General features: G+C 44.6%; 1 protein-coding gene across 1 annotated transcript in view; it reads right to left on the bottom strand.

Moving 5' to 3' along the window:
• Window positions 1-16,898, bottom strand: part of LOC116517843 — a gene marked incomplete at its 5' end in the record, with an annotated part of 96,362 nt that overhangs the window by 74,319 nt on the left and 5,145 nt on the right. Inside the window, 10 exons of the mRNA XM_032231015.1 lie at window positions 235-419; window positions 1,242-1,397; window positions 2,902-3,147; window positions 6,153-6,271; window positions 8,116-8,274; window positions 9,466-9,610; window positions 11,081-11,233; window positions 12,068-12,250; window positions 13,355-13,604; window positions 14,260-14,363. Of these exons, the coding sequence (XP_032086906.1) occupies window positions 235-419; window positions 1,242-1,397; window positions 2,902-3,147; window positions 6,153-6,271; window positions 8,116-8,274; window positions 9,466-9,610; window positions 11,081-11,233; window positions 12,068-12,250; window positions 13,355-13,604; window positions 14,260-14,363 (1,700 nt within the window). The remainder of the gene's footprint in view (window positions 1-234; window positions 420-1,241; window positions 1,398-2,901; window positions 3,148-6,152; window positions 6,272-8,115; window positions 8,275-9,465; window positions 9,611-11,080; window positions 11,234-12,067; window positions 12,251-13,354; window positions 13,605-14,259; window positions 14,364-16,898) is intronic.

The raw sequence follows: 16,898 nt of genomic DNA, 5'->3' as shown, positions 1-16,898 counted from the left end.
GGAAAAGAAGAGGAGAAGAAGAGGAGGAGGAGAAGGAAAAGAAGAAGAGGAGAAGAAGAGGAGGAGGAAGGAGAAGAAGGAAAAGAAGAGGAGGAGGAGAAGGAAAAGAAGAAGAGGAGAAGAAGAGGTGGAGAAGGAGAAAAGGAGATTAGAGGAGGTATTGTGTTGGAAACCGTGCAAAGAAGGAAGAAAACTAGTATCTGGAAAGAGAATGCAGCTCTGGAAGTTTGCTACCTTGGCTTGAGGTAGCCATCGATGAAAAAATGGTTGTGTTTCTTGAAGTTTGTGTCTCCTCTGGCCGTCAGATTGACAGCTCCTGAAGCATTAAATCCCAGGCAGACAGGAAACCCCGAGATGGTTGGAAATAACACTTCTTCGGTTGCTAGGCTCCATCTTTTCTTCCACTGGACTTCTTGACCCTGTTGGGAAGTGAGTAGAAATGACGATAAGTCAACTAGCCTGTGGGAGGGGCTCATGAATTGGTACAAAGCCAGGGGTGGGCTGCTACGGGTTCACCCTGGTTCAGGAGAACCTGTAGCTAACGTTATGGCCGATTCAGAGAACCTCCAAATCCGAACCTCTGGCTGGCCACCCCCACCCCACTCCGCTCATCCCATCCTGCCCCATCCTGCCCCACCATTCCCACCCTGTCCTGCCCCTTCCACCCTATGCCTGCTCCTCCCATCCCTCACTGCCCCTCCCACCCCTCCCAGGAGTCTCTGTTTTGGATACAAGATAAGTGCAGGGCCCACACGGAAGCTCGGGGTGGGGGTGGGGGAAACGGGCCTCCCAGAAGTTCCTTAAGGCTGGAAATGGGCCTGTTTCTGGCCTCTGGGGGGCTTCTGGAGCCCGGGGAGGAAGTTTTCCCTCTCCCAGATGCTTGAGGAAAGCCTCCGGAGCCCGGGAAAGGTGAAAAGGTGAAAACAGGGCCCCCGCTGTGATACAGGAGGCTGACTAAGCCACACACCCACCATGGCTATGCCCACCCAGCAACCAGGCAGAGAACCTGTTGCTGAAATCTTTGAAGCCCTCCACAGCACAAAGCAATAAAACACCAATTTTTAACATGACCTGGAATTATTTTCTCTACTAAAGTCAGGTGCGGATGCTAGAAGTGGGGAAGCAGAGGGAAAAGAACCTTCTCAAGAAGTTTGATGGTTGTCCTACTGAGCTTTTCTAACTGTGTCAGAGGCCTGGAGATCTCCCTTTAGAAACGATTGCCCTGGTCGCAGTGCTCTTACCTTCAAAACTTTCATTGTTAGCTCTGCCAGGTTCAAAGAGTAATGCTTGGCTTGGCTTCTGAGATCGCCACAGTCAAGAATCATCAGCTCATTTCCAAAGATTTTGAGACTAACTTTGCATTTGGGCTTCTTCTTTTTCCCCATTTTTTTGGTGAACTGAAGCATAAGCAGAAAGAGATAGAGATAGAGAGAGGGAGGGAGGGAGGGAGAGAGAGAGAGGGAGGGAGAGGGAGAGGGAGAGGTGGGGTGGGGTATGGTGACCACATCCAACTTAGTTGCAAAACAAAAACCTGAAGCAAAGTTCAACAAAGTTTGAAGCCAGCAGGGGTTTCAAACTAAGACTATGGGTCATCAAGAACCAGCCAGAGGCAGCTATTAGAGAGCTGGTAACTCATTGTTATCAAGGCTCGGTGGAGACATGATAGCAATCTTCCAATACCTGAAGGGGTGCCTTAAGAACAAGGGCACTGATTTATTCTCTGTAGCACCTGAAAGCAGGACAAGAAGCAATGGGTGGAAACTTACGAGAAGGAGACCCAAACTGGAATTAAGGAGGAATTTCCTGACAGTGAGAAGAATTAATTAATGGAACAGCTTGCCTCCGGGAGTTGTGGATGCTCCATCACTGGAGGCTCTCAAGGAAAAATTGAGAAATGGTATAGGGCAGGCGGTTGGACTAGAAGACCTCCAAGATCCCTTCCAGCCTTATGATTGGTTAAAACTCTCCAGGAATGTGAACAGAGGACTTTCTTCACTCCGCCACATCAAATCCATCCATGGAAGATGCCAGGAATTGAACCAGTGAGCTTCTACATGAAAATTGTGTGTTTTCTGAAAAGATGTGGGCCTTCTATGAAAAAGTATTAAATCAAAACCATGCTGGATCAAACCAAAGATGGACAGCCGAATTAGATCTCTTTTCCAACTTCAGAGCTACAGAATTAGAAGAAAGTCATCCTACCCATTAGTAGTCCTGTCTGACATCTTCTCAATTTTTTCCTGCTCTCCTTTGATGTGAAATAACCTAATCTAGGTGCTACTCAGACATGGGAACCATAGGTTGGATTCACTTACCTTCCCTACTGGTTTACAAATGTGAGCGTGCTCATCTGTGCAAGCGCACCGCCTTCTGCGGATGCACAGTGCTCGTGCATTATGTCGGGGCAGGTGGTTGGAGCCTCCTGCAGCCGCCACTACCGGTTCACCCGAACCAGAGAGAACCGGTTGAATACCACCTCTGATGGGAACTCTCCCAAGACAATTTGGTGAGGGGAGCCAAATGTCAACTCATAAAGTTGCCATGGTGAGAAAAGGGGGGGAGTGCATTCCATGCATACTGTCGGCTAGAGTCGGATCTCAGATTACTACAGCAGGCTTGGGAGGGGTGCACCACATTGGGGAATGTGATTTATGACACAGACTGAGGGGAGGGAAGGAACAGGGGTAAAGTTCAGCTATAATTCAAGTGGGGCTTAGATCTGACAGCAATACAGTATTGCCAAAATGATGCTCCTAATAAATGACTGGTTTTCTTTTGAAACTTGGCTCGAGGCTCATGAATCAATTAGGGCATCTCTCAGAAACCCGACACAATCCTTGTGCAGATATAAGCGCTCCTAGATAGAACAAGTGAATACCCACGGATGACACATTAACGTACCTTTTTCACGAAGTCATTAATCTTATAGTATTGTCCAGGTGGACAATTCCTTTCTGTTCTCAGTCCAGTTTTATTTCCTTTAGGTAGGTGACTTTTCAAATTGAATTGCTTGGACAATGGCTTATTTTGAGGAATCTTGTTCACCATCTGCATGGGAGATTCTGTCTTAACATGCCTTCCTTTGGTGTCTTGAAAGTTAAAAAATGTCCTGACAATATCTTCCATATTCTCCAATCTGACTCCAACCTTTAAAAAAAATGGTTGTATGATATTTAGAAGGCCACAAGCTCAGACATTCTGCTGCCTCAACTAAAGAACCATGTTGGCTTCCTTCATTAAAAGAACCTTAAATGCTTGGTAGACCAATTATCTGTTTGCTTCCTTCCATATTTGAGGTTCTACAACCTTTCCTAGCTGACCCTATCAAATGAGAAAGACCATCAATGAAAGGGTTTATTCAAGAGTGATGTGACATTGGTTGAATGCTTTTCATTTAGAACTTTAAAGGAGGATCTTAGAGGTGAGGTATCACAGTGGTTAGAGTGCAGTACTGCAGGCTACTTCAGCTGACTGCTAGCTGCAGTTCGGCAGTTCAAATCTTACTGGCTCAAGGTTGACTCAGCCTCCCATCCTTCCGAGGTGGGTAAAATGAGGACCCAGATTGTTGGGGGCAAGAGGCTGGTTCTGTAAACCACTTAGGTAAAGGTGAAGGTAAAAGTTTCCCTCGCACTTATGTGCTAGTTGTTCCTGACTCTAGGGGGCGGTGCTCATCTCCATTTCAAAGCCAAAGAGCCAGCACTGTCCGAAGACATCTCTGTGGCTTGATTAAATGCTGTTACCATCCCACCAAAGGTGGTTCCTATTTTTCTACTTGCATTTTTACATGCTTTTGAACTGCTAGGTTGGCAGAAGCTGGGACATGTAACGGGAGCTCACTCCGTTATGCGGCACTAGGGATTCGAACTGCCGAAGTGCTGACCTTTCTGATCAACAAGCTCAGCTCAGCATCTTAGTCTCTGAGCGTCCCTTCTAAACTGCTTAGAGAGGGCTGTAAAAACACTGCGAAGCAGTATATAAGTCTAAGTGCTATTGCTATCTTTTTAATGTCCTTTATTTTAGGAAACCTTTAGAACGATTGAAGAACAATTGCAATAGTTTTTATAGTTATTCTGATTTTATGCTTCATGTTTATTTTTATCATCAGTACACAAATTACTATAATTGGTACTCATTTGTTTTTGGGTGCTATGATAATCACTTTATATTGGCTCGTATGATATTTTATGTGAAAGTGTTGACTGATAATTGTTCAGGAGACAGCTGCATAAATAAACACTTGCTATACACCCATTATCGACAAGAAGAGCTCTCTCTTAACAGAAGAGCTGTTAAAAATAAATTAAGTAAAGTTCTGCCTTATGTATTTATCTTCAGAGATAAATCAGTGCTAATGGGAAGAGCTAGTTTAACTTCTCTTTTACCCCCAGATAGTTTGCTGAAATTCTTGCAAACTATCAGTACATCTTGTTGAGGAAAACTTTGCTATGAGTCTAGCCTAGGGAAAATAATTACTCTTGCCCTGAATTCATGGACTTTATTTATTTATGAACATTTACCGTATTTTTCGAAGTATAAGATGCACTTTCCCCTCCCTAAAAGAGGGTGAAAATGTGGGTGCGTCTTATACACCAAATGTAGCCCGCCCACCTGCCCCCACCATTTGGCCTCTGCCTCCCAGCAATTTATGTCCTTGCAGCAAACAGCTTGTTTCAGCTTCAGCTTCAGCACAGCCTGATTAGCACAAGCAGCTGATTGTCGTTTGGATCAGCCTCCCAACCATCAGCTGTTTCAGGGTGCAGGGATTGCCATTGCCTATTGCCGCCTCCGTACGCCCCATTTTCAGCTTCCGCACACCCCGTTTTCCACCCATTCTGATCCTCACAGCCGGAATGGTCAGAGGCCAAAAACAGAGCATGCAGAAGCTGAAAATGGCATACGGAGGCCGAAACTAGGGCGTGCGGAGGCAGCTGAAACAGCTGATTGTGGGGAGGGCCGACAATCAGCTGTTTGTGCTAATCAGGCTGTGCTGAAACTGAAACTGAAATGGGCTGTTTGCTGTTTGCTGCAAGGAGGCAAATTGCTGGGAGGCAGACAGATTTTTTTTTCTTGTTTTGCTCCCCAAAAGGTAGGTGTGCCTTATACTTTGGAGTGTCTTATACTCTGAAAAATATGGTATGTGGCTGCTCACTTACACTCAGTGACTCTGGGTGGCTTACAATATATTTTCAATACATCCATATGTAGTCAGTAAACTAATTTTCCAGCTTTTGGAAAATGACCACAATAAAAATGCAAAACAGATTCAAACTGAAATGGTGAATTCTAATTACGCATATGTAACATAGAACTGGTTGATGGAAGCTTGCTTCAATGTTGAAAATAAGACAGATTTTTTTACTCTCTTTGATGAAAGGAAGGTAGCTACGATTGTGGAGGACAAAGCTCTTCATGTCTGTTGGGTAAGAGTCAACTGACTGCTATTGGTTCTTGCTATTGGTTCCTGCCAAAGGGTGGGGCAGGTGGGTGGGTGGGCGGGGCTACATTTGGTGTATAAGATGCACCCAAATTTTCACCCACTTTTAGGGAGGGGGAAAGTGCATCTTATACTTTGAAAAATACAGTAAATGTTATCTAAAGGGACATCAGATTCTAGTCATGGTTGGATCAATGGCCTGACTTGAGAGACCGCCTACTGCCAATTACCTCCACTCGACCAATTAGATCCCACCGATTAGGCCTCCTCCGAATTCCATCAGCCAGTCAATGTCGACTGGCAACCACGTGGAGGAGAGCCTTCTCTGTGGCAGCTCCGACCCTATGGAACGAACTCCCCGTGGAGATTCGTACCCTCACCACCCTTCAGACCTTCCGCATAGCCCTTAAAACCTGGCTGTCCCGACAGGCCTGGGGCTAAAGACCTCACTGTACCCGAATAGTATGAATGTTGTGTTTTTTTAACGAAGTACTGTCCTATATGTAACTTGGTTTGTCCCCCCCTCCTTCTGAACTGTGAGCCGCCCTGAGCCCCCCCAGGGAAAAGGGCGGCATACAAATATTAATAAATACAAATACAAATACAATAAAGAAGTTTCTTCTGTTCCTAAGAATACAAATCAGGATTCCTGCATGTGTCATATTTATTTGCAGTATTATGCCTAATAATTGATTCGTGTGTCTTTCAGGTCACTTGCCTCTAAAAGGTTGATAGCCCGTCCCAGCAGATGGATTGTGAAATTGGTCAGGATCAAACGTGGGATAAAAGAGGCAGGAGAGAAGATGACCTGGGCCTCGGCATTTCCACTGGCCATCGCTGGAATTGAATGGAATCCCGAAACACACCAGTTAGAAGAAAAGCTTATCTTATCGAAGTGTCCAACTGTGTATATAACAGATATACTTCAAAATAAGACTCAACCTGAAAATAAGCCTTAGCATGATTTTTTTCAAAATGCACATAATGCACCTATCCTCCGTGAACTGCACTGGTTACCGATCGGTCTCCGGATACGCTTCAAGGTGCTAGTCGTAACTTATAAAGCCCTTCATGGTATTGGATCTGGGTACTTGAGAGACCGCCTGCTGCCAATTACCTCCCACAGACCCATTAGATCTCACAGGGTTGGCCTCCTCCGGGTGCCATCTACCAGCCAATGCCACCTGGCTATTACCCGGGGGAGGGCCTTCTCTGTGGCAGCTCCGGCCCTCTGGAATGAACTCCCCGCAGGGATTCGGATCCTCACCTCTCTCCAGGCCTTCCGAAAAGCCGTCAAAACCTGGCTTTGTCGGCAGGCCTGGGGGTGATGAGTTCCCTCCCCTCTCGACATGTATGGTTGTGCGACTGTTGCCTACTTTTATTATTTGTATTTTGTCTTTTATGTTCCCCCTTTTTTCCCCTTTGAATTGTTCGCCGCCCTGAGTCCTCCCGGAGAAGGGCGGCATACAAATAATAAAATACCAATACCAATACCAATAATATAAGCCCTACCTCCCAAAATAAGATCTAGTTAAAATCATCAGCCAGACAGATACATTTAGCACTCTATTTCCCTGAAAAGTAGATCTAACTGGAAAAATAAGCCCTAATGGATCTTTTGGAGCAAAAATTAATATAAGACACGTGTCAACTGGGGAAGCTTTCCCGACCTGCTCCTGAGTTGCCATGGGCAGGGGGATGAGGGCATTGAGCCTCGCAGCTGCGTCAAGGAATTTGCACCTCAGTCAAAACAAGGCACATCTTAACTGGCCAAAGTCAAGGCCATCTCCACAGAAATCAGTAACGGCCGGAGGGAATGACTTCTACGACCCGCGAAATTGATTCGTTGGGGAATGCGACTGATGACACATCTTGGGGGTGGGGAAAGGGAAACAGGGTCAGAGGCAAGGTGTAAACTGAGTGAGGTCAGAGCTGGCTTCGCTAGGTTCGTGCCGATATGGCGCTCCTAATAAACAACTTGATTTTTCTTGAAATCTGGCTTGATGCTCCTGCTTTTATTAAGGAAGGCAACAGTCGGAACCCCGACAACACAGTCTTATTTTTGGGGAAACACGGTATGTATCTTCCCTTTATGTCTTGATCAGTGCAAGACACATTCTGGATCAGGACCTCGTGGCAGCGGGACAGAAACACAATTAATGTCGTTAGTTTCTGGGCAAGATTTGTTTATCTTGTACATATTTCAACCTTTATTTTAGATTTTACGCTGTGCAGTGCAGCCTATTTTAATTGCGATGCTTCTGACACATATAAACAAACAAACAGACTGTGCACCGTGATGATACAGATTCACATTTCAGATATGTGAGGAAGTCATTAAGGGACTGTATACGCTACACCGGTAGAAAAACACCTGTGTTTTCAAAGGCTCTAAACATTCAGAAATAACATTCAGATTCTGCAGACTCAATGCCACATCTTTTATAAAGTAAAAAAAAGCTCTACAGATCATTTCAGATGTCTGAAGAAATGATTCAAGGCAGCATTCAAACAGCCAATTATTGATCATCGTATATTGCCCAAGGTTTAAGAGTTAATGCATAAAAACTCAAGAGCTTAATCTGATATTTGTTTGTTCATTTGTTCATTCATTCATTCATTCATTCATTCATTCATTCATTCATTCTTCCTAAAGCATGGTGCTTCATGCATTTAGCTACCTGAGTGGAAGGTAACATCTGTGTAGGAAGAAAATTTCCACGTTTCCCAATCAAATTCCTTGGGAAGGATATCTTCAGGAAGAGCGTTCCTAAGATGCTGTTTTAGCGGGTCTTCTGTTCTTAAGAGCTCAGAAAGATGACTCCAGACAAAAGAGCCCACTCAAAAAATGTACACACACACACAAACAACAACAAAAAACACAATTCAATTATTGGGAAAATAGGAGCTAAACCCCGATGTGGAATACACCAAAATTCCCCTGACTTCAGAGATGCTGAATGACTACGGTTATTTTCATCTTGCAAAAATGTAAAATGTTATGGCCAGATTCTTACATCGGAATAATCCATCCTGTACTTTGATTGTCTGAGGTTGAATATGTGGGGCAAACTCAGGCACTGCTCTTCACTGATCATCGTGTGAGGCTTTCTGTACTAAGTAAACCCAGCAAATGGAAGATTATTCAATCAACTGTTTAATCAAGCTGAGGTTTAACAAAAAAACAGGCCAATAACCTACCCGCAGATGTTTTGTGCATTATAGTTCTAAGCATGCCTTTCTAGAAGTAGAGTCCCATTGAGTTCACTTTCCCCCAATTAAATATGGATATGTTTGCAGCTTAAATGATGCAATCATGTATTTATTCATAAACTAGCTGATAACATGCCATTGCCCAGGTATTCATTTATAGGGGGAAAAAGTCTGGACCAAACGTAATTTCTAATGTTAGATTTTCCCCCTTACCAGAGGGAGCCCCCTTGTGGAGTACTGAGAAGCCGTTACCATGGGAACTCCACTGCACTGTACAGTAGAATCCATTTTATGGCTGTACAGTAGAATCCATTTGAAGGCACAACAGGATGTATCTTAACAGAATGCACACCCCGAGGGGTATTAGGGGTGTCTTACCCCCACAGTATTGTTTCCAGAGAGTAAGTCATCTGTGTACCAAGTTTGGTTGAAATTGTTCAAGACGTTCCAGAGTTACACTGGAACATACACACATATAGATAGATAGATAGATAGATAGATAGAGAGATAGATAGATAGATAGGTAGGTAGGTAGGTAGGTAGGTAGGTAGGTAGGTAGGTAGGTAGGTAGGTAGGTAGGTAGATAGATAGATAGATAGATAGATAGATAGATAGATAGATAGATAGATAGATAGATAGATAGATAGATAGGAGATAGAGATAGATAGATGATAGATAGATAGATCGATCGATCGATCGATAGATAGATAGATAGATGTCCCTTACAATTCAGTGAAGCTTGTACCAAATTCTTGCACTTAGGATGATAGCCACTTCTTCCAGAGGTAGGGAATATCTAGGGAAAGACCTTCTCTTACCTTGGCTGGATCTCTCTTCCTGCAAAGTCCATGTAATGTGATTAAATAAATCTTTGCTAGGACATTTCATAGCCATAAGATACGAAGCAATTCTGATCTCAACATTCTCATCGTAGGTTTGAAACAGTCGGAGCAATACAGCACGCTAACATGAAAGAAAGAAAAGGTAAAGAAACAGTTTATTAAATGTTCCATTAATATCTCATTTCAATTTCCCAAGAACTTTTTTTCCCCTAAAATTGTTCCCTATTTTATTTCCCTATTAACAATAGATTAGCCTTAGTACAAGATTTTGCTAAGGCTTGATAGTCAAATGTAAACAGTTCTTATTTTCTGCAGAAGAAACCAATTACTGGATGTTGGTCAAGGAGTCATTGTGAATAGGGCATTTCGTTCAACATGTCATTAAAGCATTCAGGTTATGCTAACTATTGTCTGAAAAATCAATCATGCCTTTGTAAGAGATTTTTTTTGCGGGGAGGGGAGAATCCTAGGTTTGAAAGTATGGCCTGCAAATTTAAAATTTCAAGTTAAGTGTTTAAAGTAAAGTAAGGAAATGATGATAAGATGGTAAGATAAGGTAAAGTAAGTTAAGCAGTGGTGGGATTCAGCCGGTTCGCACCCATTCGGGAGAACCGGTTGTCAACTTTCTAAGCAGTCGGGAGAACCTGTTGTTGGAAGAAATCTCATTTTGTTTTTTCCCCACTTTACAGGGCTAATCCTGTAAGGAAGGCAGGAAGGAAACATTCTGGTGTTGTTTCTAGCCTCATCTTTATTGCCCTGCTTACAGAAACTGCCTCTCCGGTTAACCCTTATGACATTGTCACAGCTAAGGTGAAGTGCCCATCGACCTGAGTGGTGTTGAGTTGGCCACGCCCACATAGTCACATGACCACTGAGCCACGCCTACCCAGCTGGTCATTAGGGCAGAGAACTGGTTGTTAAATTATTTGAATCCCACCTCTAAAGGTAAGGTAATATAAGAGAGAAGAAATGATAAGGGACAATAGGAGTAGACTAGAGTAGAGTAGAATAGGAATTGAAATAGGAATAGGAATAGAATCAGAATAGGAATAAGAAGGAATCGGAATAGGAATAGAATAGGAATAGAAGGGGAGGGAAGGGAATGAAATAGGAATAGAAATAGGAATAGAATAGGAATAGAATAGGAATAGAATAGGAATAGAATAGAAATAGAATAGAAATAGAATAGAAATAGAATAGGAATAGAATAGGAATAGGAATAGAATCAGAATAGGAATAGGAATCGGAATTGGAATCGGAATAGGAATAGAATAGGAATAGAAGGGAAGGGAATTAAATAGGAATAGGAATAGGAATAGAATCAGAATAGGAATAGAATCGGAATAGGAATAGAATAGAAATAGAAGGGAAAGGAAGGGAATGAAATAGGAATAGGAATAGGAATAGGAATAGGAATAGAATCAGAATAGGAATAGAATTGGAATCGGAATAAAATAGGAATAGGAGTAGAGTAAAGTAGAATAGAATAAAATAGAATAGCATTCTTTATTGGCCAAGTGTGATTGGACACACAAGGAATTTGTTTTTGGTGCAGATGCTCTCAGTGTACAATCAATTCTACATCACCTACGTTGGCTGTACAGGGGATGCGCCGGAAAGCTTCAATGGCTGCCAGCCGGATTTCAGCAGGGTTGGTTTTCAGCACTGCACAGGAACTCAAGAGTGTTGTCAAAGACGTTGCCGCCAGCCCTGCATTTCCAATCGCATGTAAGATCAATTCCATCTGGGAAGCCAAAGTGAAGTTGAGTGAGACATCCTGCAAACAAATCTGGAAGGACAACAGCCCTCAAAACAAAAGAAGACCCATTTTTCTACATCGTGAACCAAACAGAAAGTTCGCTTGAAACTCAACATTAAGAAAACTAAGGTCATGGCATCCGGCCCTCCCAATTCCTGGCAAATAGATGGGGAAGAAATGGAGGTAGTGACAGATTTTATTTTCCTGGGCTCCAACATCACCGCAGATGGGGACTGCAGCCAAGAAATTAAATGATGCTTGCTCCTGGGGAGGAAAGCTATGGGAAATCGAGACAGCATATTAAAAAGCAGATACATCACCCTGCCAACAAAAGTGTGTATAGTCAAGGCTGTGGTTTTCCCAGTTGCAGTGTGTGGCTGTGAAAGTTGGACCATAAAGAAGGCTGAGCGCCAAAGAATGGAGGCCTTTGAACTCTGGTGCTGAAGAAGACTCCTGCGAGTCCCTTGGACTGTAAGGCCATCCAACCGGTCAGTCCTAGAGGAGATCAACCCTGACTGCTCTTGAGAAGGGCAGATCTTGAAGAGGAAACTCAAAGACTTTGGCCACCTAATGAGAAGGAAGGACTCCCTGGAGAAGAGCCTCATGCTGGGAACGATGGAGGGCAAAAGAAGAAGGGGACAACAGAGAAGGAGGTGGCTGGATGGAGTCACCAAAACAGTCGGTGTGAGCTTAAATGGACTCCAGAGGATGGTAGAGGACAGGAAGGCCTGGAGGAATGGGGTCAATGGGGTTGCAATGGATCAGACATGACTTTGCAACTAACAACAACAACAACAACAACCAAACAGAAGACTCTACCTGAGCAGTTCCCTCTGATCTGGACCCAGCACATTTCCTTCCTAAGCGTCTTCCCAGCATTTTCATAATCCTCAGTACTGCTGGTACTTGGTCACAATTGGTTCTTGTGGAGCAGAAGTTATGCAGCAAAGATGTTAACCCTAAGAAAGCTATTTGCTGTTCTTTGGGTAACTCCAGCAGAGGCTGAACCAGAGAGATAGGAAAATAAATCCATTATATAATATAATTGGGGTTGGGTGGGCGAAATCAAGTTAGATTAAGATAGACCTGGAGACTCTCAAGAGAGAATCTGGAGAGCATGGCAGAAGATCAAGCACTGGGTTGTATACAGGGGTGAAATCAGCTTACCTTTGCTACTGGTTCGCAAATGTGGGCTCACACATGCACAGAGTGTAAAAAACATGACTCTCAAATCAAATCTCTCTTTATATATTTATTTTTCAAACGTACACCTGTACCAGTGGTGGGTTACAAATGGGTACGACCCGGTACGTGCATACCGGTGCTTGCCGGGAGCAACCATCCACCCATCCACCCATCCACCCATCCACCCATCCACCCATCCACCCAACCATCCATCCATCCATCCACCCATCCACCCATCCACCCATCCATCCATCCATCCATCCATCCATCCATCCAACCACCCAACCAACCACCCAACCACCCATCCAACCATCCAACTAACCTTCCAACCATCCAACCATCCATCCAACCATCCATCCATCCATCCATCCATCCAACCATCCATTCAACCATCCAACCAACCACCCAACCAACTATCCAACCATCCAACCAACCATCCATCCATCCATCCATCCATCCATCCATCCATCCATCCATCCATCCAACCAACCATCCAACCATCCAACCATCCAACCATCCAACCATCCAACCATCCAACCATCCAACCATCCAACCATCCAACCACCATCCATCCATCCATCCATCCATCCATCCATCCATCCATCCATCCATCCATCCAACCAACCATCCAACCATCCAACCATCCAACCATCCAACCATCCAGCCATCCAGCCATCCAACCATCCAACCATCCAACCATCCAACCATCCAACCATCCAACCATCCAACCATCCAACCAACTTTATTGTGGACTGAGATGGTCATCTGGTTCATACAACAACCTGTGATTTTCCTGATGATTCTGGTTTACTCATTTTGGTTTCTAAACTTTGGGGTTTTTTCTAGATTAGCTTCTTCTATGAATACAGTTGTTACATCTATACAAGCAGCCACAATCAAGCCATCCGTCATCCTGCTTACAGATAAAGCATCAATCATGCCTGCAGTGGGCTCTGGGATGAAGGCGAGGGACCTCAGGAAACGCCCAATGTGGTCTTCTTCTACTTCTTGCAAAACAATCAGTTTTTTCATCAGGTGAACACAGGGTTCAGTTGCACAAAAGGGAAGAGCATCCAACAGAGGCCTCCTGAAAGAAATAGTATAGTATGGGAGCATCTCTGCGGGCGAGTGAACCTCAGCAAGGGACGGATGCAAGATCCCCGCTGCAATGCTTTAGGTAAGACGAACCGTCTGGTAGTTTGAGGCCAGGGGAATGGGGAATGCGGGTGGAGGCCTAGGGAAAGGCTGGAGCCAGGGAAAGGCGCATTGCCCCACCCAGCCAAGGCGGACAACGGGCAGGCGGCAGCTCTGGGGCAAGGCTGGGGCCGGGGAATGGTGCATTCCCCCTGTCCCTGGGCCCCAACCCGAGGCGAAAGGTGAGCAGGCAGCATGCTTAGCTTTGGTGAGCAGAGCAGGCAAAATTAGCTGGATGATCTAGATCAGTGGTTCCCAAACTTGGCAACTTTAAGACTTGTGGACTTCAACTCCCAGAATTCTCCAGCCAGAATTCTGGGAGTTGAAGTCCACAAGTCTTAAAGTTGCCAAGTTTGGGAACCACTGATCTAGATCATGTGGTGAAGGAAAGATAATATATTAGGGCGGGTGGGAGGGGCTAGCCAGTGGTCGATTTTACCAGTTCTCTGAACTGTGCAAAATCATAACAACTGGTTTGGCCAAACCGGCTGAATCAAACTCCTGCCCTAAGTATAAACACCCATCCATGTGGAGCAGAGCGCGAGAACTTGGGGTTGACGTTGATAAATCCTCATTAAATGTTCCACGTTGCCTTCTGAGTTACTCCTGGGCCCATTTTTTAGCCGCTTTACCAGTTATCTTGACATTTGGAAGAAGGACTCTGCCACAGGTCCATCAAGGCATCAGTGGAGATCTTTCGAAGTGCAAACACCAAATTCAGGAATGGATCTGTAGGCTGGGGAAAGAAACAGGACCTGGATGAGTGTTTATACATTTGAAGATCATTTGTCTGGGAAATGTCTCCCAGTATCAAATGGGATGAAATACAAAACATCACAACCCTGTGTTGGGAAGGATGTATTCTCAAGGGACTAGGGAAACTGCCCAGAAGAAAAATGAAGTCTTCAAAGCGGACAATTTCTGGTAACTCCATCTCATTAGAGTTTCCTTGTTGACTGTGATGGTATGTGAGAAAGACCTTGAGAGACGGAGCAAAGAAATGCTGTTGAAAGCTGTAAACATGCAAGTGCCCAAACTGGGACGTCCATGCGTGTGCGCCAGAGCGCCAGGTTTCTGGCACATGCATGTGTGCCCCCAGTAGGTCTTCACATGTGCTGGAGCAGCAGGAACTCAATGACCAGCTGGCTGGTGTGCGCGTGCCTGTTTTTTGGCTGGTTTTAATCGTTTTTCAGACTGTTTTCAGACTGTTTTGGAGGGCATTTTTCAGCTGTTTTGGGGGCATTTGGGATCGTTTTTGGTCTGAAAATGGGTTGAAAAATGGCCTGTTTGGGGGGCATTTATGGCCATCTTTGGCCGTTTTCAGGCCTTTTTCTGGTGTGCCAGTGCCAGGGGTGGGTTTCAGGCAGTTCGTGGCGGTCCCCGCGAACCGGTTGGTCGGCGAACCCGGAAGTAAGTAACTTCCGGGAACGCCGAAGGATCCACCCGCCCGCCCGCGTTTCTTACCCGGTTTTGACAAGTTCTGCGCTTCCACGCATGCGCAGAACGCATACAGCGCCTGCACGATCCTCCAGGAGGAGCTGGAGCATCGCACAGGCACTAGTATGCATGCGTGCACTGCGCGCGTGCACGAGGATGCCGCCGGCCCCGTTTCAACCGAACCGGTTGGAACGGGGCGAGAAACCCACCCCTGGCCAGTGCCCACAAAGACCACACAAAGACCAGTGTGCTGGAAACCAGAAGAGCAGCTGGCGACGGTGCACATGCCCACAGAGTGGGCTCTGTGTGCCACCTCTGATGTATAATGAGTCCATTAAAAGGCTACTTAAGAGGGCATCAAAGAATAAATAAATAGCCGTATGGATTCTTGTCTTTAAGCTGGGTATCACTGCTGCTTTTCTAAGCATCAGCAATTAAAAAGAAGAAGAACTGAACCCAAAATCTTGTCCCTTTTGAGGGGAATCTAACCCAGAGGGAGTTCCCATCCCCCAAGCCAACTCTTTCTTTCTCTCCTATCTCCCTTTCTATAGCTTCCTCTTTCTCTCTGTCTGCCTCCGAGGCTTTTGCTCAATTCACAGCCCATTATGGCATCGGCATTGACATTCCATCCGATGCTACAATGGGTGGGCCACAACTCTATAGAGCTTCCCCTGTGAGTGACAAGGATTTCCTCCTCCGTTTTCAATGTGGAACGAGAGAGATTCCTCCCGAGCTTCTTTCACTCTTGCTTTCCCTTGCCTGAATGGCAATGCATAATCTCGCCCCCTTTGAAAGCCAAAATAATAATAATAATAGCAGGGGACAAGGGAGACTATGCTTGGCTAGTAAAGACGGAGTTTCCAAGGCAATCTTGTGGACAATTCCCGTAAGCCTCTTCCTAAACAAGAGGATTTTTTTCCCCCCAAATAGGATGCAGATTTGGAGATAAGGAGAGTAAGTTAGAGCAGAGAATATAACACAGATGCTATGAGTACAAGATTTGGTCAATCCAGGACTTAGGGGAAATATAGCTAGTCCTCATCTTACCAGAGTTTGCTTAATGGCCGTTGTAAGTTACAACAGCACTGAAAAAAGCAACGTACAGATGTTTTTGTAAGCTGTTGACATGGTTAATTTATAGTTCCTTTCCCATAGGTGGCATTTGCCGGTTCTCCGAACTACTCAAAATTTCTGCTACGGGGTTCTCTGAACTATTCAAAATTTCTGCTACCGGTTCTCTGAACTATTCAAAATTTCTGCTACCAGTTCTCCAAACTACTCAAAATTTCTGCTACCGGTTCTCTGAACTATTCAAAATTTCTGCTACTGGTGCTCCAAACTACTCAAAATTTCTGCTACTGGTTCTCTGAACTACTCAAAATTTCTGCTACCGGTTCTCCAAACTACTCAAAATTTCTGCTACCGGTTCTCTGAACTACTCAAAATTTCTGCTACTGGTGCTCCAAACTACTCAAAATTTCTGCTACTGGTTCTCTGAACTACTCAAAATTTCTGCTACCGGTTCTCCAAACTACTCAAAATTTCTGCTAGCGGTTCTCTGAACTACTCAAAATTTCTGCTACTGGTGCTCCAAACTACTCAAAATTTCTGCTACCGGTTCTCCAAACTACTCAAAATTTCTCCTACCGGTTCTCCAAACTACTCAAAATTTCTGCTACTGGTTCTCTGAACTACTCAAAATTTCTGCTACTGGTGCTCCAAACTACTCAAAATTTCTGCTACTGGTTCTCCAAACTACTCAAAATTTCTGCTACTGGTGCTCCAAACTACTCAAAATTTCTGCTACTGGTGCTCCAAACTACTCAAAATTTCT

Source organism: Thamnophis elegans, chromosome 14 (assembly GCF_009769535.1).
Source record: "Thamnophis elegans isolate rThaEle1 chromosome 14, rThaEle1.pri, whole genome shotgun sequence".
Lineage (NCBI taxonomy): Eukaryota > Metazoa > Chordata > Lepidosauria > Squamata > Colubridae > Thamnophis > Thamnophis elegans.
Note: the sequence above shows the minus strand (reverse complement) of the source record. Positions and strands in the feature narration are given on the sequence as shown.